The sequence below is a fragment of the Elephantulus edwardii genome, unplaced genomic scaffold (assembly GCF_000299155.1).
Source record: "Elephantulus edwardii isolate Elephantulus edwardi_28Jun2011 unplaced genomic scaffold, EleEdw1.0 scaffold00009, whole genome shotgun sequence".
NCBI classification, from domain to species: domain Eukaryota; kingdom Metazoa; phylum Chordata; class Mammalia; order Macroscelidea; family Macroscelididae; genus Elephantulus; species Elephantulus edwardii.
This window is the reverse complement of record NW_006399759.1, coordinates 7,346,051-7,366,887: the sequence shown is the minus strand read 5'-3', so window position 1 is coordinate 7,366,887 and position 20,837 is coordinate 7,346,051. Positions and strand designations below refer to the sequence as shown.

At 40.3% G+C, this 20,837-nt stretch overlaps 1 protein-coding gene across 1 annotated transcript in view; it reads left to right on the top strand.

Moving 5' to 3' along the window:
- Nucleotides 1–20,837, top strand: part of DRC1 (dynein regulatory complex subunit 1 homolog (Chlamydomonas)) — a 130,280-nt gene that overhangs the window by 65,762 nt on the left and 43,681 nt on the right. Inside the window, exons 5-8 of the mRNA XM_006880704.1 lie at nucleotides 650–787; nucleotides 3,320–3,406; nucleotides 3,775–3,897; nucleotides 11,831–11,970. Coding sequence (XP_006880766.1) covers nucleotides 650–787; nucleotides 3,320–3,406; nucleotides 3,775–3,897; nucleotides 11,831–11,970 — 488 coding nt within the window. The remainder of the gene's footprint in view (nucleotides 1–649; nucleotides 788–3,319; nucleotides 3,407–3,774; nucleotides 3,898–11,830; nucleotides 11,971–20,837) is intronic.

Here is a 20,837-nt window from a genome sequence, read left to right as displayed (position 1 = left end):
AAAAAAACACCTGTATTTGTTGTTATTGTTGCCATGAAGTCGAGCATGACTCTTAGTGACCCTATGAACAAAAGATCTGAACCCTGTCCTGTCCTGTGCCATCCCTACCCTTCCTGACAAGAGCCCACTGCAGCAGTCACTGCGTCAATCCACCTGATTGAGGGTGGATGTTCAGTGCTCTTCTCCAGCACCACAGCTCAAAGGCATCAATTCTTTTCCAGTCATCCTTATTCATTGTCCAGGTCTCAGATGCATAGCAAGTGATTGGGTGCTTAGTAGTAGAGATGCTTTCCTAGCACATGCTCTTTCAGATGCTTACGTTTTTACCTTAGAACTGCAGTAGATAGTGTGATTTTGTGTTGAAACCTGGACATGAATCAGTTATTCACCTGGGACATCTTAGACTTTCTCATGGCTTGCAGGGCTGTTTGATTCTATGCAGCTTGTTTAGTGCTCTGTGCAAAGCTGAGTCCATCCCCTCTACCTCCTTCCTCTCCTAGGCCTTCTAAGACTTCCCTGAAGCACTCACACATTGAACACAGATTTAATTCCTGGTGTTTCCAGTTTCTGATGAGAAAGATGGACTGTCCTTGCCACTTCTTTCTTTTGCCTTGTTTAGTGACTGGTTTTTCAACATGTTGTTTCCTAGGAGTTAAAGATAAAAGATGGCCTATACATGAAGGATTTAAAGAAACAGTCAGATGACATCCGCCTGCTCCTGGAGAGGATGGAAGAACAAGTAAAGAGTGTGATGAAGACTTACCGCCAGGAGCTCGCTCTCACTGAGGTGCAGTGGGCTACAAGCAGTGGGCTGCTTCTTGCACTTGGGAAGAGGGTTGGGTCTGCCCAGTGAGCGGTTGGTGTGTACTATATCCCACGTGCTATTTCAGAGGTTCAGAGTACAACCATGAACAAAAGTCTGCTCCCTGGAGCCTCTCCCTACCTCCACCTATTGTAATTTGAATGAATGTTTACAGGGCAAATTGATATTCTATTCAACAATTCATATACACTTTATTTTGTGACATTGATTAAAACCCCCACTTGGTAAGCACTCTTCTCATTGGTAGGCTAAAAAAAATGGAGGTTGAAGCGCAACTGAGAAAGTCTCGTATCAAGACTTTTGCTAAAAACCAGAACTCAGAAAGTCCTGTTTTTGGACTTTTCCCCAAACCAGAGAGTCTCATTTTAGGACATTTACCAAAACTAGAACTCAGAAAGTTCCATGTCAAGACTTTTTTCAAAACCAGGAAGTCCCAGAAAATTAATGCACGAATGAGCTACTACAATGCCAGCTCATCTCACAACCCTCTCAACTGTACTAACTAATAAAGAAATAGCATGCTTGCTAAAGCCCCATCTAAGCTCGCCCAAACCCACCCCCCAGCGCTACTCCTGTTGTTGAGGAGCCTGGTGCCCAATAAACTTTGAGAAATGTTTATACCTCGGTGTGGTTCTTGGCTTTGATCTGAAACCTTTCACTCACTTCTTCCTTGTGTTTCCTGTTTCAGTTCATCCTTCTTTCCTTCCCTTTCTTGCCCTCTGAGCTTCCTCCAGAGGCAGTTTTTTCCTCTATGAACACGTGTGATGGATTGTTCTCAGGAGTAAATTCCTCCCTGGTACAGCGTTCACTTATAAGTGTGTCTATCATTTGGTTCAAAGTTGAGCCTTGGGAATGTTTAGTTCCAGGTTCAAGGGGCTGCTAAGGGCCATAGTTTTAGGGGTTCATCTAGTCTCTTTCACACCAGAAAGCCTGGATATTTTGTGATTTTTTACTCTAATTCTACATTTTTCTTCCTCCCTGTGATCCCTTTTAGAATGGTCAGCAGAGATGACCGGGCACCATCCAGTTCTTCTGGTCTCATGGTGTGGAGATTGACGTTCACTTGGTCTGTTAGACCATTGAACAAATTGCTAATACACATCTTTGTTTTTCTCTTCTCATCTCTGTTCTAGACAGGGAGAGAGTGTTGCACCTTAGATGGCTGCTTACACACTTTGAAGATCCCAGTCACCACGCATCATCATGTCTTTGTGAACTGTGTTATACCAGTTGCCCTTGATGTCCCCTAAGACTGTGGTTGTCATTGTAGAATGAGGATCCAATGTGGGGGTGGGAGAGGGTGAAAATAGAGGGGTGAGGATGAGGGTGGGTAGGGTGTTAATCATAGGGTTGCACAATTTGATAGGTAGTAGGGTGAAGGAAATGGGAAGGATCTTTTATGAAAAACAATGTATTCAAACTTTGTAAATAAATCTGTATAAGAAATAAAAAAATGACTGTGGTTGTAAGGCCCCAGAACCATTAACACATTCTCTCAGAAGATTTGGTTATGATTAAGAAGTTTATTGGGGAGCTCTGGTGGCCTAGTGGCAAGGAGCTGCAACTACAATCCCAGAGGTGAACGGTTCAAATCCAACAGATGCTCTGCCGGGGAAGAAGGGACAATCTCCTCCTGTACCAGTCAGATCTGATTTGACGGTACACACACATAAAAATGATAAAAAAGAAGTTTATATAACATTTCCTTTTGTGACATTGATTGTTCCCTGATATTTTAGCTGTACCATATTCATGGTTCTATTTACATCACATACAAACATGCATGTGAAAATACCATCTGACAAAGCAATGTATGGCCATGAGTGTAATTCTCCTAGATTCATCTTTTTAGCTATCCATATTTCTTCATAAAGCCTGCCTGCCTGTATAGTCACTTGCTGATTAGTGCTTGCTTCATTCGTAGTGTGGGATTATGCATGTAATAATGTTTACTGCTGATGTCTGTATCTCTCGAGCGCCTATCTGTTCCTTCACTTTCTCTTACAGTATTGTGCCACTCATTCCCTTACTGCAGATAGCCTTTTCCTTCACTGAGGGAGCTCTGGTGGCATGGTGCATAGAGATTTGCATTGCTAACTCAAAGGCCATCCCTCTCTGGTGGTTAGAATACATGGGTGGTTCCAGGGAGAAAGATATGCAGTCTCCTCCTGTAGATTTAAAGTCTCCCAGACACCTCCTGGACGGTCAGCCACAGGTTAGTTCCAACTCAATGGAGTTGAGTTATCTACACACTATAGTTGGTGTTTAAGTGAGCATGAGAGAATAAAAGAATTAATATCCCATCTAGATTTGTGTGAATTATAAGGCTACATAATAACTACATTCTATAGTAACACAATGCCATGGTTACATGACACTTGGCTAACCTGCATTTGGATTTGACTGTGTGATTGATGACAAGACAACTTCACTTGAATACTTGTAAGACCTGCCCAATCAAAACTGGCACGAGAACTTTCTCCTTCTTGATTGTAGAAAGCGTTCGAGATAGAACGGCAGGAGTTACTAGTGAGCAATAAGAAGAAATGGGAGCGGGCCCTGCAGGCTCACAATGCCAAAGAGGTACGTGAAGTAGGCTGGTAGAGGGAGGTAGGAGAACATCAAGTAGAATCGGAGTGATTCTTCTGTGGCTGACTTTGCTCAGCCTTTTTGGATCTTGGGCAGGATTGCCACAACATGCATTCATTACTCTTCTTCCTCTTTAACCAATAGGGCTTTACAGACGGAGGTTGTGATGGTGAGAACTGCTGTGGCTCCACAGTCCCATTAATCTCTCCTTTGATTGCTAATTTGCTCTACCAGCCACAGTACCCCTGGTGGCCCTCTGGAGTCCTGAAATGCTCACACCTCTCACTGGGCGCTGCGTGTCAGGCCTCTGAAGGGCCGACACAGGACTGTGTCTGACTCCTCCCTTGCCTTTGTGCCTTCAGCTGGAGTATCTTCGGAACCGCATTAACAAGGTAGAGGAATATGAAAGGCAGCTGAACAAGCAGAGGATCTTAGACTGTGAGGAGTACAGCACGATCAAGATCAAGCTGGAGCAGGACGTGCAGGTAGAGCGATTGACCCTCACGTGGGCATCTGGGTGGCAGAGCTGAGAGCGCCTGTGAATGTGTCATTGTGAGGGCTGCTCGGATGTTCTGCAACTGGTCCAGCCCACAAATAGCTACTAATTTGACTTACTTTTAAATGTTCATTTCTGAAGGAGTTCATGTCTGAGATATACATGGAAGAATAGTTTCCTTAATAAACCACTGGGAAACTACCAGCGTGCTTAGAGGGGTCTGGAGATCACGGTATGTGAGGAATAGTTAAAGGGACTGTGATTTTAGCCTGGCAGGGGAACATGTCTTGAGGGAAAGGTAATTACGTCAGAGGGCCCAAAGCTAAGACTACTGTTGTTGTTGTTGTTAATTGTTGATTCAATGACTGGGGTAATCGGGATGGCTGTGTCAGAGGCATTGCGATTGGCACAGGACAGAGCAGGGTTTAGGGCTGTTGTACATAGTGTCGCTATGAGTGGCAAACGACTCGATGGCACATAACAACAATAATAACAATGACTAGAAGTTGACCTCTTGTGTCGTAGTGTTAATGATTTGTGCTGCTGTCCCAAAGGCACTTGGTTTGAATGCACTAGCTGCTCTTAGGGAGAAAAATAAGCTATTGCCTTCTTTGCAATTTACAGTCTCTGAAAACCTGCTAGAGAATCAGCTGTGAGTTGGTTCCGATTCATAACACATAACAACAATAACTATCTATCATAATGCAGTCACTTAGCACACAACATCACTAATCCTCAGAAAAGTAAGAAAGGAAGCTATAATTAACACCATTTACTAAATCAAGAAACTGAGGTTCAAGAACATTGCCACATGTCTAGTGAATAGTAGATCCTGGATTCAAACCCAGGTGTGCCTGACTCAGAACCCTTTATCCTTCCCAGTGATCTTAACAGCCTCCTATTGATGGTTGGAAACTGCAGTGAGGAAGGTTCAGACTCACTATCAGACAGAATCTTCTAATAGAGCCCCCAATCCTAACAGGGGTTGTGCCACAAAACAAAGTCTCTTATCTCCTAAAATATCCAAAGGCTGAGTCATAGTGTATTTTTGTTGTTGAAGGGGAATTCCTGCAGTGGGAAAGAGGTTAGACTTGCCAGTTTCTAAAGTCCTTTCCAAACCTGGATTTTATGTTTCAATGTGAGTTAAAGAAAAACCTCTCTCATTATAATTAGATGTAGAGACTACTAACCCTTTCTTTAAAAGAAACAGAAAAAACCCAACTTTTAGTCAATTTGAATGAAAGTGAACTTTCATTCTGTTCAACTAGATGTAGTTACATCAAAGTGTTCAAGCACGAACTATTCATGTTAGGCTCTATCTAGAGAAATGTGTCAGGTCAAAACTTCCCACATAGCCTTTGGTCAAATTTCAGTTCTTTATTCTTTTTTTTATATATAGGTCAAGACAACAGATTTTACCAGTCTGTCATAGGGAAGAGGGCTAGCAATAGGAACAGTAGAAATCTGTAAGAGTAGTGTTCTGGTGGTCTAGTAAGTAGTAGGGGTTTATGCTCCTGATCCCAATCACTGGAAATCACCAGCTGCTCTGTGGAAAAAAGATGAGAGGTCTACTCTCATGCATTTCCCAGCCTCTGAAAACCTATTGCACTAGCAGTCAGTACACCAAAAGACAAGTTACAATGGGAAAATCTTCTGTCACAGACCTCTCTAGAGTGCTAAAGAGAAATGATGTCAGTCTGTAATACAGTATGCCTGATCTGAGCAGTGGTCTTTTTAATTGCTTGCTATGCATCTGAAAGCTGGACAGTGACTAAGGATGACAGGAGAAGAATCAATGCCTTTCATTTGTGGTGCTGGAGAAGAATATTGACTAGCCTATGAAATGCCAAATTGATTCCTATAAGTTGTACTTGGAGAAACACAAGACTGTTAATAGATCTGTAAGGTTTTAGACAGCACTGCCTAGAACTCTGCAGTGGCATCGTAAACATGAAGTCGGCATGGGGTTAGAGAAGTAGCTTTCCTTCTTGAGACTGTCTGTATTGCCTCTTCCCAGATATAAACCTTCCAAGTACCAACTCTAGCAAAGAACAGGAGCAAATGTTTTCCACTAGAGAAAAGAAAAATAATGCATAAATGTTCCCAAACTCATCTGTCAGTTTGCTGTACTGTAGACATGTATGTGTTGCTGTCATGCTGGAAGATTTGCCTCCAGTATTTCAAATGTCAGCAGAATCAGTAATAGTGGACAGGTTTCAACGGGGCTTCTAGACTAAGACACACTAAGAAGCAGGATTGTTGTTTATTCACTTTTTAAATAACAGGCCCTCAAAAACCACGTGGATATGTGCAGAACATTGTCTGGGAACAGTGCTGGAGAATGAGCTGTTTAGCTTGGGAGACAATCAAAATGCAGCGAGGGAACAGCTGCTCCTCCAGGTCAACCTTAACAATACAGATGGAGTCAAGTTGTCACCCAATGAAGGTCTGAAAAGGAGGAGAAACAACTGCAGCATCTGTTAATAATTACTGGAACATGCAATGTATGAGGGAAAACTGTAAAAAGGAAAATAGAGTATCTGAAGACCAACATTTTAGACATTACTGAGCTGAGATGGACTAACCAGTATTGACTATTTTCAATCAGAAATCACATGACCTGGTAAGCTGGGAATGACAAATGGAGGACCTGTCTTGACGTATAATGCCGATGATGTTAGGTGCCATTGAGTTGGAAACAACCCGTAGTGACTCTGTGAACAACAGATCTGAACCCTGTTCCATCCTGTGCCATTCTGTGTGAGGAGGCAAAGGATAGTGCTGACAGGGAGAGATAATATCTATAAACATGCAAAGAAGACCTGTTACTTCTCTTATTGAGCATCATTCTATATGCACCAACCACTAAAGCCAAAGATGAAGAAATTGAGTATTTCTACCAACTTTTGCAATCTGTGATTCATTCAACATGCAGTCAAGATGCATTAATAATAATTTGTGCTTGGAATGTAGAAGAAAGAAAGAAAGAAAGGAAGGAAGGAAGGAAGGAAGGAAGGAAGGAAGGAAAGAAAGAAAGAAAGAAAGAGGGAGGGAGGAAGGAAGGGAAAGAAAGAAAGAAGAGAAAGAAGGTTGTTGGGAAATATGGCCTTGGTGACAGAAATAAGACTGGAAATCTCATGATGGGATTCTATACAATTATTTATTCCTTGCAAGTACTTTTTTCAAACAAACAAACAAATGAATAAACAAACCATGAAAGGACACATGCACTTCACCTGAGGGAATACACAAAAAAACAAATAGAAAAGTCCACTATCAGCTTTAAAAACAAGGCCAGGGACTGACAATAACAGACTATCAGTTACTTGAATTCGAGTTCAAATTGAAGCTGAAAAAAAATGTTACAAGTCTAGAAGAGACAAAATACCCTGCCTGGACATTGTTGTTGTTGTTGTTAAGTGCCGAGTTGCAGGCAACTCATAGCGACCCTATGAAGGAGAGTCCTCGACGCTTGGGTGCTTTTCATCCTCTCTCCAGGTTCATAGGGTTTCCGGAGGCAAGCTATTGTGGAAGTGGATGCCACTCCTCCTTCCAAGCTTGTTTTAATTGGGGAGCTCCACCCCACTCTCTGTCCGCATTGGGTAGCCAGCCATTAACGCATTTGACACTTCAATGTCACAGAGTTCACCCTCACAGCAACCACAAGTTACCGCTGTACGACCTAGAGGAATGTCTGAACAAAAACAATGAAAGACAGGCCCCAGGGCCACGGATTAAAAGTCATCCACCTTTGCCTTGGTAGCATCGCCTTCTGTCCACTTCTCCACGTTCATAGGAAAACAAAATCTTTACTACTGGACACATAGACAACATCTTACTAGATGGGGACAAGATTTAAATTGTCAACGTTTTATTTTACTTTGATTCACAGTCCACACATCCACGGTAGCAGCAATCAAGAAATCATAAGACACGTTGCATTGGGAAAACCTGCCAAGAACTATTTTAAAATGCTAAAGTAAGCCAGTAAAGATCAAGTAAAGATATCAGTTTAAAGATTAAGGCGTTAATCTCTAAAAATTAATGCCAAGTCATAGGGTTTTTTTTCCTTTTTTTAAGACATAGTGTTTTCAGTTGCTTCATAATCCTGTGAAGTTTGGACAATGAATAAAGAAAACAGAAGAATTAATTGTTGCCTTTGAATTATGGTGTTGGCAAAGAGTACTGGTTGTACTACAGATTCTGAAAAGTAGCAACAAATCTGTCTTGGAGAAAATGCAGCCAGGGTGCAGGGTGTCGAAATTTTGTCTCACATGCTTTGGAGAATGTTGCCAGGAGAATCCAGTCCTGGGAAAAGCACATCATATTAAGAAAGCAATGAATGTGTCTTGGAGAGGGTAGAGCCGGAATGCTCTTTGTAGGAAGGATGTTGAGGCTTGGCCTCACGTACTTCAGGAATGTTGCTATTCCTTGGAGAGAGACATGATGCTTGGAAAGGTAGAGGGTTGACGAAGGAGAGGAAGACTGGCACAATGGGCTGTAGTATGTCAGGAAGTGTGACAATGGCACAGCGTAGGACTGGGTTCAGACCTGCTGTTCACAGGGTCGCTATGAGTTGCTTTCCTTCCAAGTTAGCAAAGTTGGAGGGCCAGAGGAAAAAAAAGGAAGACCCGCAACAAGAAAGTTTGACACAGGAACTGCAACAATAGGTTTAGCATGGTGGAGATTGTACAAATGGCTCAGGAAAGGGTAAGGTTTTGATCTTTTTATGTACAAGATTGTTGCGAACTAGAGTTGACCAGATAGCATTTAACAACTCCAGTAAATGTTCAACTGCACTTGTAAACAAATGTCAGTTACAGCAATGAGGTGACTGCAGGGTTCTTTCCTTATAAAAACTTCTCAGATTAAAATTCTTTCCATTACCAAAGATAAAGACAAGACTGAATTATCTTAGAGAGGAGTGTTGCAAACTGTGTTTAACTGAATGAGATCCTAACATTGGTTTTGCCAAACTAACAAAAGAAGCGATGTCAATATATTTTTTTCCTCTCTTATTTCAGAGCGTATGTGAAAATACACTATATAGGATCAAAGCACGATCCATTAACATAACAATTGTTGCATAATAATCTGCCTTTCAGAATTAAATTCACAGGAGAGTTCACTTGATTCAGCACACGATTATAACTAACATGCTTCTCACTGTGCTATCAATATAAACACTATTCTGTCTCCAGTTAGGGAGAGCTCTTGGAGGCCTAGTCTGTAGGGATCTGCACTCCTAATCCAAAGACAGAGCCTCTCTAGTGATTTTAATTCACTAGAGGCTCAGTAAGAGAAAGATGGGTGTTCTCTTCCTGTGCGATTTACAGCCTTTGAAGGCTGGCTGGCAGGTCAGCTATGAGTTCTGACTGGGTGGATGAGTTAGTAGTTATGGCCAGTTAAGTCTGAGAAGGATGGGGTGCTCTGGGATCATCAGGGCTGATGTCCAAGCACTCTGAGTTTCTTGGACCTGGGGAAGATTGGTCCAGTCCCCACAGTGTCATTCTAGTTGAGAGACGCTCAGGGGTGGGGTGTGTGTGTGGGGAGCTCTCATGTGAGTGTTGAGACACTCTCACTTTGTTCCCATCCAAACGTGGAGCTTTCCCCCCTGGACGTTGGATAGGAGTTGCTTTGCAGACCAGCAGCCTGACTTGTGTTCATCCTATGCATGTTTGGTTTGGCTTCTGATCCCTAATCTACTCCATCATATCTGGGGTTGATCACACTGGAAGCAGCAGGCCTGATTTCATGTGAAGGGTGATAAATCATTGCCTCTGCTCAGCAACAACTCCCGAGTCCCTTCCCCTAGTAGGCCGTTAGGGCCATCTCAGGAGAGTACAGGCCGCAGAGAGACTTGGCTTGTGATCATCTAAGACAATTATGCCTAAAATGAGGACACAGTGCCAGCATCTTTCATGGGGATGTTGTGCAAGTCAGAAATTTCAAAATAAATTTTAATCATGCTCAGAACGGGGCCCCCAGTGCGGGGCCAGTGCCTTGTGCTGCAGGGTGTGGGCATACTCACGTTGCCTTTGAGTGGTGGAATTACGGCTAGTTCTTCATCTCCTTCCTTTTAAATTTTCCTATGTTGTACTTTCCAAGTTGTCTCAGATCAAGTCATTGCTGTGAAGTCAGAACCCACTCACAGCTGACCCTCCAGCGGGTTTTCTGAGACTGTGCCCAGGAGGAGATTGTCCATCCTTCCCCATCAGAGGGACTGGTGGATTTGAACCACCAGAGAGGTGCCTCTCTTGGGCTAGCAGACAACCCCCTACAACTAGCCCCCTAAGCTGTCTATAGTGAGTAAGTCTTATTTTCACACTCAGAAGTTTTTACTAAGAAAAGTAAATAACTTGTAAGAATATTTTAATCAAAATGAAAACTGACTAACATAGAGTAATTGAGAAATAATAAGTTACCATTTTGGTGACGGACTTGGTTTTTCCTTTCTCATATCTTAAAGAATCTATAAAAGAAGGCTTTATTCAAATACTTGTTCCATATAGAGCATTTCTAGGATCATTATGTGTATATTGTTTGGTGATTTTAGTTCGTTGTCTGGTACTTAAATATAGAGCCACCATGGTTCCTTCTGACATGTATTAGGCACCCACTGAATGTCTACTGATAAATGAACATAGACAGTGGATATCCAAAAACATGGTTTTCTGAACATACTACCATTTTCTACTGCTAAGGGTGGGGAAATTTTAAGTTTTGTGGCAATGTTAACTTTTATGCTACTTTTAGTGGAGTTACTCATATCTCTAAAGGATTTATTTGGTGCAAAGTTCCAGAGTGAGTTGGACTTGAAAGTGCTAACTGTATAATCTTTCTTAGGCTTTAGGTTCATAGTCTATACCCTGGCATCTGAATGATCTATGTTTTATCTATTTGACCTTTAACTTGGTCCTGGTAGCATTATGCTAAGTGAACTAATTCAGTCCCATAAGGACAAATATACTGTAAGAAACCATTATTGTAGAAATAGATATCCAGTAAAACGTGTATGAGGATCTATGGGGGGAAGGGTGGGAGCAGAGAGGTGAGGATGGGGGAGGGTAGCTAATCATAGGGTTGCACAATTTGATGGGTGGAGGGAGGGGTGAGTAAAGGAAATGGGAAAGATCTGGTGTGAAAAACAATGTATACAAACTTTTTAAGTAAACCAGTTGTTGTTGTATTGTTATGTGCCATCAAGTCGCTTGCAACTCATAGTGACCCTATGTACAAGAGCCCCAAACCCTGCTCTATCCTGTGCCAACCTTATTGTCTCTGACACACCTACCTACCCCCATTATCCCAGTCACTGAATCAATCCATCTCATCGAGGGTCTTCCCCTACTGTGCTGTCCCTCCACCCACCCTCCCAAGCATGTTGTCCCTCTCCAAGGACTTGTCCCTCTTTGCAGCATATCCAAAGTATGTCAGATGGAGCTTCAGAATCCTTGCCTCCAAAGGGCAGTCTGGTTTCACCTTCTCCATGAAGGACCTGTTTGTTCTCTTAGCAGTCCACGGTATAGTCAATACTTCTCCAGCACCACAACTCAAAGGAATAAAATAAAAATTTTATTTAAAAACACCCAACTAGCTAACCCCCCCCCCATCTGCCTCTAATGTAGTGTGGAGTAATGCATTAGCTCTGAAGGGCAGATGTTTATCTCATATTTAAAGAGAAATTTCTGATGTTGACTAATTTCTTCACAGTTCTAAAGACTGAAAGGAATGGACCATAAAACCAATTATTTGAGAAAGGAAAAAAAAGTCCAGGTTGATCTACTTGTCCCTCAGGTTTCTCTGACATGACTTCAGGATTAACTATCAGGTGGCTTCATGTATGTTGTAACCATACCTGATTATAATCATAATAGTCCAAATCATACCAGGAAAAATTGTTCATTTTTTTTAAACTTTAGATTCTGGAGCAACAGCTTCAGCATATGAAGGCAACTTGTCAACTCAATCAAGAGAAGTTAGAGTATAACTTCCAGGTGTTAAAGAAGAGAGATGAAGAAAACACGGTGATTAAATCTCAGCAAAAGAGGAAGATCAATCGGTAAGCCAGCATGCTAAGCACCTTTTTTTCTGGCCTCTTCTGTGCTGAAAAATCACACTCAATGCCATGCATTTGAAGCTGACCTGCCAGCGGCTGGTTTTGGGGTGGCTGTAAATGCATTATAGGAGATTGCTTATCTTTCTCCTGAGGAATGACTGGTGGGGTCCAACTGCCAGAAAGGCATGACAGTTGAGCAAATAGCACAAGTGGCTGCAGGCTAGGTCACCAGAGCTCCCTTCCTGAAGATACACTCTTCTCTTACACAGGAACTGAAGCGCTTAAAATATGACGGACTCTCATTTTTTGGAAAAGACAATGTATTTAACTATTTCCTTCCTCCTCTCTACAAAGAATGTTGCCATTGTTATTAGGTGCTATGGAGTCAAGTATGACTCATAGCAACCCTATGAATAAAAGATCTGAGCTGTGTTCTGTCCTGTGCCATCCTCACACTTCCTGGTACACAAGAACCCATTGCAGCAGTCATGCTGTCAGTCCACCTGGTTGAGGGTTTTCCTCTCCTTTGCCAACCCTCCACCCTTCCCAGCATCATGTTCCTCTCCAAGGACTCGCCCCTCCTAGCGACATGCCTGAAGTACGCAGCCTAAACTCTTCCTCTCCCCTTTTGGCTCATCTTCCTTACATCTGTTACCACTATTCTTTGTTTCTTTTTTAATTTTCTTAGGCATTTGCAAGCAAACACAAATGAATATTCTCATTCCATTCAGCTTTTACGCCGAAGACAGCATTCTGTATACATTGCTCTAGATCTTGACATTTTCAAAGTGAGTTTTCATGTTATTCTTGGATGTACGATTTATTTAATCAGTCTCTGGATGGACATTTAGATTGCTTCTAAATTTTTACTGTTGCAAACAATACCAACCCTGACTTGCCATAAATACTTATGGTACTCTGTCACTTTGTGTATGTATTCACATATCTGTAGGATAAATTGAGAGCATGATATTACAGAAACAATACATAGACGTGATATAAAACTACGAACTACCACACTGAGAAAGATGGGTTCATTAACGTATACTGCATTGAAACAGATGAGGGAGAAAACTGTTTAAAAGGGCTATGTCATTATGCAGAGCGAAGGCTGCATAGTGGAGTAGACCTGAGAGGGGAGGGATTGTAAAACAATGAAAGAATTTTTCTACTTTTCCAAGAGGGTAGTGTACTAGGGGGAGGGTTGGGAGAGGAGAAAAGTTTAACAATGAATGAATGGAAATCCAAAGTCTCTGTAAATTTTCATTGAAACTAATAATAAATTTTTTTAAAAAGGAAAAAAAATAAAAGCAATATATTCTTACCACCAAAATGTAATCATTTATCTTCCTGGATTTTTTCTATCTTTTTCTATTTCAGTATTTCTATCATCTATCCACCTACTTACCTTTCTGTGTCTGTAACACGCTAGTGGTAGCCCAATATGTTGTAATGTATTGGGCTATTAACTGAAAGGTCAGAAATTTGAGTCTACCCGCTGCCTCTCAGGAGAAAAATGGGCTTTGTCCTCGTAAAAGATTTACAGTTGAGAGAGAGAGAAAAAAAAAAAAAAAAAAGAACATGCAAGCAGCAACTTTCACCTTTCAATTTCAGTACTTTGATTTCTCCTAAGTCTCTAGGTGTCTAATTATCTAGTGCTGCTGTAATAGAAATACCACAAGAGGATGGTTGTAACAAACAAACTTGTTCTCTCTCAGTGTTGGGGATTGAAGTCACTGGGCTGGGCCTAGAGCAAGGCTTTCTTCTTCTTTTGACTCTGTAGGAAGGTTGTTGTCTCCTTTATCAAGTGTGGGCCTGACATTCCATGTGTTAAGGGGCTTCTCAGCTCAGAGACGCAGGTCCAAAGTAGGTGCTCCATCCTGGCTCTTCCATCTTGCTGGTAGAAGGCCCCTCTCCTCTTCGCTTGGACTTTTTCCTTTTCTCTCTTGTAAAATAATGGCGGTGTAGGCGACAGCCTAGGGGAAACTCCCGTTACATTGAATAAAGGTTAAGATGGGATAAAGGAATTCTATTTTACTCATAATCCTTTAGAGTGCTCTGGTGCCACAGTGAGTAGGGAGTTGTATTGCTAAACCAGAGGCTGGTGATTCAGATCTACCAGGAGCTCCGAGGGAGAATGATAGGCATTCTCCTTCTGGGTACTTTATAGCCTTGGACACCTGCTGGTGGGCCAGCTAGGACTCGGCCCCAACAGAATGGCAGTGAAGTTTTGTTTTCTTTAATCCTTTTACAGGATCATGGAGGATTCTTTTTTGTATTTTTTTAAATTCATTTTAATGAAAGTTTACAGAGACTTAGGGTTTCCAGTCATTTATTTTTTGCATGATCATGGAGGATTCTTATGTAACTGCCACATTATATCATTATATCCAAAATGCTGAGAATCGTAGTCCAACCAAATGGACTTATTGTCTGGGGAAGAACCTGGGGTCACATTCCAATTTTCCTCTTGATCCAAAGTTATTTTACATTATCTTTGTCCAAGCTACTCACTGTAATCTAGGACCAGGCATAGTCTTTGTTAAATTAAGTCCTTCAAGTCTCTTGGTTCTACTGAGATCCTTCTCTGGACTGCCACACTTTCTAGGTTTACCTTTATTACATTCAACTTGTCTTTCTGTCCATATATTTTCCATAAATTCTTCCTGCAGATCTGTGAATTCTGTTTACACATTTTTACCAGAATACTTCATAAATAAGAGTGTTCTACATATTACAGCATAATGAAATTACGTTTTGTTATCTGGCTGATCTACCATTAGCAACACTAGGATTAGCCATGTTGTTGTTTTAAGGGACATTTAGTACAATTCATAGCAACCTTATGAAAAAACAGACCTGAACCCTCTCCTGTCCTGTGCCATTCTGTCATCTCTGATGCACTTGAGCCCATTGCTGCGGTCACTGTGTCAGTCCATCTTGTTAGGATCTTCTCTTGAGCTGACCCTCTCCTTTTCAAGTATAATGTCTTTCTCTAAGGGATGGATTCTCCTAACACCATGCTCAAAGTATGTGAGATGAAGCTTTGTCATCTTTGCCTCAGAGAAGCATTCTGATGGCTGCACTTTCTCCAAGGAATATCTGTTTGTTCTTTGGCAGATGAGACATTCAGCACTCTTCTTCAACCCCACAGCTTGAAGGCATCAGTGCTTCTTCTATAATCCTTATAAGAACATTTGTGAGTTTGATAGCTATTGTGAGATTGCTTTGCTTGGGGGCTGACTGACTGTACCTGTTTACTTGCCTTGTGGCAATGGGTGCAAGGGCCTGTTTCTCCACAGCCTGAGTTTTTCTTGGTAGTATAAGTGAGAAATAGTATTGCAGTATGTTTTCATTTTGCATTTCTCTCATGGATCAGTTGAACATATTTTTATATGTGTAAGAACCATTTGGTATTTTCCTGTTCATGAATTATATACTGATATCCTTTTTTGGTCCTCATCAATTTTTAAGTATTCTTTATTGAGAAGCTAATGGTTTGATTCTACCAGCTGCTCTGTAAGATGCTCCTCCCATATTGTTCCAGCCATGGAGAGTTTATGAAGGGCCAATAGGAGTTTTGTTTGGCTTGTGGTTAAAAGTTCTTTTTAATCTCATGGTTTCAAAGGAATTGTCTCACATTTTCCAAAGCAAACTTTATAGTTTATTTTTTTTTTAGGTAGAATTTTGATCTATTTAGGTTTTACTTTAGTGTATAGTACAAGGGGCAAAACTATGTAATTGTTTTCCAGATGACTAATCATGTATCCTTATGTCATTCTTTACTGATTGGTGATGATCAATTTATGACATAATTAATTTTTAGATATATCTGAGTCTTTTCTATTTCATAAACAGTCTTTTCTGTTCCAGGTCCTAGAACTATTTTGATTATCAGGGCATTATGATGTGTTTTGACATTCCTGGGAGGTACAAGCAGCCCACATGGCTAGTAACTGAAGGGCTAGGGCTTTGAGTCCACTGAGAGTTACTTCTGAAGAAACGTGTGGTGATCTACTTATGAAATAAAACAACCCAGTCATTGAAAACTTCATGGAATGAAATTTTATTCAATGCACATGAGTTCTCCATAAGTTGAAAGTTGCTCAGTGACAACTAGGTTTTTATTTTTTATATGTTTGAATTTTTTTTAAATTTTTAAATTTTTTAAATTTAGTATTATTTTATTATTTTTTTGTGAGTGTACCGTCAAATCAAATCTGACTGGTACAGGAGGAGATTGTCCCTCCTTCCCCGGCAGAGCATCTGGTGGATTCGAACCGTGCACCTCTGGGATTGTAGTTGCAGCTCCTTTCTACTAGGCCACCAGAGCTCCCCATGTTTGAATATTTTTAAATAGGCTTAATATATTTAATAGAGTTAGTAATTCCTCTGCATTCCTATCAGGAAATATAACCAACTCTGGATGGTCTTACAATGTTGGTTCCCAGAGACAAAGACAATCACAAACCACTTGACTCATAGCTGACCCTCCAGCAGGTCTTCTGAGGCTGTAAATCGCATGGGAGGAGACAGTCCATTTTACCCCAAAGGTGCAGCTGGAGGATTTGAACTGCCAGAGAAGTTCTGCCTCTGGTCTAACAGTACAGCTCCCTCCCTACTCCCACCATCAGAACTCCCTAACTACAAAACAAGAGAACACTTGCATTTTATTTCTGGCCTTGAAACAGAATCCGAGATATGCCTTCATAGACATGCCACACTTGTTCAAACATACTCCTTCCTCCTTATTTCTGATCTCAATTCTGTGGCTTATTATAAGGTGCATATTGCGTGAAACCTCTCAGCCCTGCCTCTCCTTCTCACTTCCTCCTCCCGTTGCATTCTTCCTTTGAGAATTTTCTCCTTCATTCTCTTAGCTACTTCCTGCTGAAAAGGGACACTGTTGGTTTCAGGGTGAAGATCTTATCTCACCACTCTAAAGGGCCCCTTTGGCAATAGGAAACACGTATACTCTTGTGAATATTGATTTTGGAATTTAGATGCACTGTTATCAATTGTGCTTAGGGATACATGTTCATATCCTTGAAGATGCATCGTGGAACTGTTGTAGCCTAGAAGACACAAATTTATCTAACAAGTTAAAAGTACATGGGTCAAAAATTAAAAGCAATAATATTCCTAGTAGAGGTTCTAACAGTGGCACAAACCAAATTACAGAAGGAAGATAACCCTTAAGATAAAAGTCTTATTGCCTGGCACGTTGTCTATTATAGTGAAAGGGCTAGGAACCACAAGATGTAGAGGCACAACTATGTCATTTATTGTTCGTAAGTTCTGGACCAAATTCCATTTACCATTGGATTGTTTTACAGCTAGGAAGTCTGCATGTAAGGCAGAGGTGAAGTAAGGAACTGCTTATGAGGTTTTCTGTCAATTACAACAACTAAGGAATAGCAGGAAGAGAGTGGACCTAAGAAGGCTTTTAAGGCCAAATATAGGCTCTTGTGTCCAGGAGAAAACAGATATACTTAACCAGCAATGTTTATGCTCACCGATGGCTCTTATGGGAGGATCTGAATCGTTGAAGTGTCCTCCTTTGTTTCCAGCTAGGAGCTGGGGCCTATTAGTCCTGTCAGCCAGGAGGACCTGATGTGAGCCGTCCTTGGCCAAGTGTCCTTTAGATTCACACTTAAAGCAAGTGAGTGGGAGCTTCCTCTCTACTCCCTTGCCTATCTGTGGCTCTCATCTGGTGACACTGCCTACTGAAGTGGCCCAGCTTTCCACAGTGGAAGTAATTCTGACCTCCTTTATTATCTTTGGGTGGCATTGTTTATGAGTAAGACTTCCTTTTCCTGACACAGGCCCTAAGCTGGAAGCAATAGCTGTCCCAATAATTTTGGCCATTCTCTGGTCTTTTCTCTTCCCTCTAGATCCCAGTTGTTAAAATAGGGAAAAATTTAAACAAATATATAACGAATAATTTTGAACAATATAATCTTTTAAGTTTAAGGCTAGTGACATTATCAATATGATAGTACAAAAAATTTCCAATCCAAAGAGATACATATTCCAATGCAGTTATTATTTTTCATAAATGTTTTTGGTAAGAAAAATACTGTAAATGTGGATACAGTTCCACTATTTCTCCTCCATGTCATGAGATAGTGTTATTAGCATGAGCAGTTATAAATCCATTGCTTTCCTTACACTAACTTAAATTTTTGGTGTTTCCATGCTGACGAACGGAACCAACAAGGTTCCAATCAATGACACTTCCATAAGAAGTATTAATTAAAACTCGTCTTTGCTCTATTCAACATTATTTCCAATGTATCCATACTCTAAGAAAGGTAAAGGAAGCCACTGACAGGGAAGAATATCAGGATAAAAAGTTGTTATTGGTATCTTAATGAAAATTTTACCCTTAAAACATCTACTAAAGAGATATATTAGTACCCAAAACTTTATAAAGCCAGTGAACTACTTTTAACAAGGGAGTATTAGAAATATAAGCCCAATAGTTGGTATTATCTGCCGTTCTGCAGCTTCGTCCTTGTCAGAGTGTGGCCTCTTTCAACTCATCAGGATTTCATGTTTCTGGAGGGCACCCATAGTGTTTCTGTGCCTGTAGAGACAAAAGCAAATCCTCATCCCCACCTAATAACAAATCCCTTTTTCCATTCATTAGTTAGAGGTTCCTTATACTATATAGACTGGTTAAGTTCTTTAGAGGATTGTAATACCCAATGTCTTTCAGCTGGAGTTTCTCCTTTCTCATTAGCATTTAAAAATTTTAAAGTAAATAAGGCTTTTTGTAAAAGAGTTCGAGGAGATGATATCCGAGGGGATGATATCCTAGCGCATCTCCCCCCTTCTGTTTTTCAACATAGTTTGTAAAGTCAGATTAGCTTATTCTATTATATCTTATCCTGCAATAACAATAATAATAGCATATAATTCTAACCTGTTGGTTAGACGTCAAGTCAGTTTTAACTACTTTATTATCTTTACCATTAGTATATAACCTGCATAACTCAACTGATAGTATCCAATTAGTCTGTTTACTTGATTTCCTTTTGTATTACAAACACTGCAGAATTGTAGAATTCCAGGGACTAGTGGTTTCTTCTATATGACCAGCTAGGTAATATTCTTGAACTAATCTTTCTAAAATTTCTAATTTCTCTCTATTTAGGGGCCACTGCTCCACCCAAATTGTTTTTTGTTTTTGTTTTTTTGTTAGCCAAGTTAAGGGGAGAGCGTGAGGAACAGTGACCCTCATTATAAATTTTGATATCTTAATCCTTTTCTTGAAAGATTAAATTTAGGTTTTTGAAAACTAACAACCCCCTGTTTCTTTTTATTCAGCATTTTATTTTTTGCTGAAGTTGAAATAGTGGAAATTTGTAATGTTACTCCCCACTTGTCAAATAAAGATCTACATTCATTAGTCCAATGATATCCTTTTCCACATTTTCTACAAAGCCCTGAAGGCATGAATTTTTTCTTTACATCTTTACTCTCCCTTCTTTCTTTCCAACAGTCTCTTTTCAAATGTCCTAATTTTCCACAATTGTAGCATTTAGTTTGAGACAAATTTAAAGTTCTTTTTCAAGCAGCTGCTAATACATTGGTTTGACAAGAACTAGTTCCGATGTCTATACAAGCATGTATAAATTCATGTAGGGAAGCATTCTGAGCCTTCAATGATCTAATAGCCTTTTGACATTCTGAATTAGCATTCTCATATGCTAAAGTTTTTAACAAAAGCTCTAGAACCTCTGGTTGAGATACTGCTTTATCACTTGCATCCTTTAATCAAGATAGAAAATCAGTATATTTTTCATTTTCACATTGTATTGTTCTGATAAAGGATTGATCTCCCTTTCCTGAAATTTCTACTTTATTCCAGGCTTGCATACAACAAAGCCTTACTTGTACAATCACCACATCATCATATTGTAAATGAGCTCATACTCCAAGCCGTTGTCCTTTCCCCAACAGTTGATTAGCAGTAACATTAACAGGAGGCTTTCTAGATAAATTAATCCTCTCCATATTTGTAGCTTCATCAGTCCACCAAGTTCTAAACTGTAAATATGCTCCAGATTCCAAAACCGTCCTGACCATGGACTCCCAATCATAAGGAATTAATCTAAATTCTGTAGCTAATCCTTGTAATATGCCGCTTACATATGTAGAATGCATACCATAAGCAACTATGGCTTGCTTTAATTCTTTAATTGTCTTATAAGATAACGACTGATTGATACCCTTGCAGGTATTCTTGATCAGGAGGCATATCCTGAATTGTTACTGGAAATACAGAAGCTCCTTTTCCCCAATTAGATAAATCATCTTGCTTTGTCTGTTGCAAAAACCTGGACATGACTGCTAAAGGCTTCTTAAAAGTAGTCACTCCCTCTGGAGTATGATTCATATAATTAAATAACATAGAGTCTGGAACAGTTGCTGCTGAAGGAGTGGTATTTTTACTCTGGTAATATATCTCATTACGAGAACCCATTATGTCTATTTTATTAGAAAGTTCCAAAACTTGTTTATTTAATTTCTCATAAGGACTATCATCCTGAATTTTATTGCTCAATTCCTCCAGAGTTGGAGATGGAGGAAATTCATCCTCCTTTGTATCAGAATCACTATCACTCTCTTCTGAAGAGGTTTTTTCTTCTAATATTTCAGACATCTCCTCTTCAGACTGTAATGGTTTTAGAGCCAGAGAGATCAAATCATGTAGTAACCAAACTGAAACAGAAATCACATCTCCCTTTTGATAAACTTTTTCTAAAGTTTACAAAGGCTGTTTCTCGCCTTCAGTTTTAACCTCTTTTAATGTAATATCACTTAACTCAGATTCGTGCAAAGATTCAGCCATCTTTCTTTGC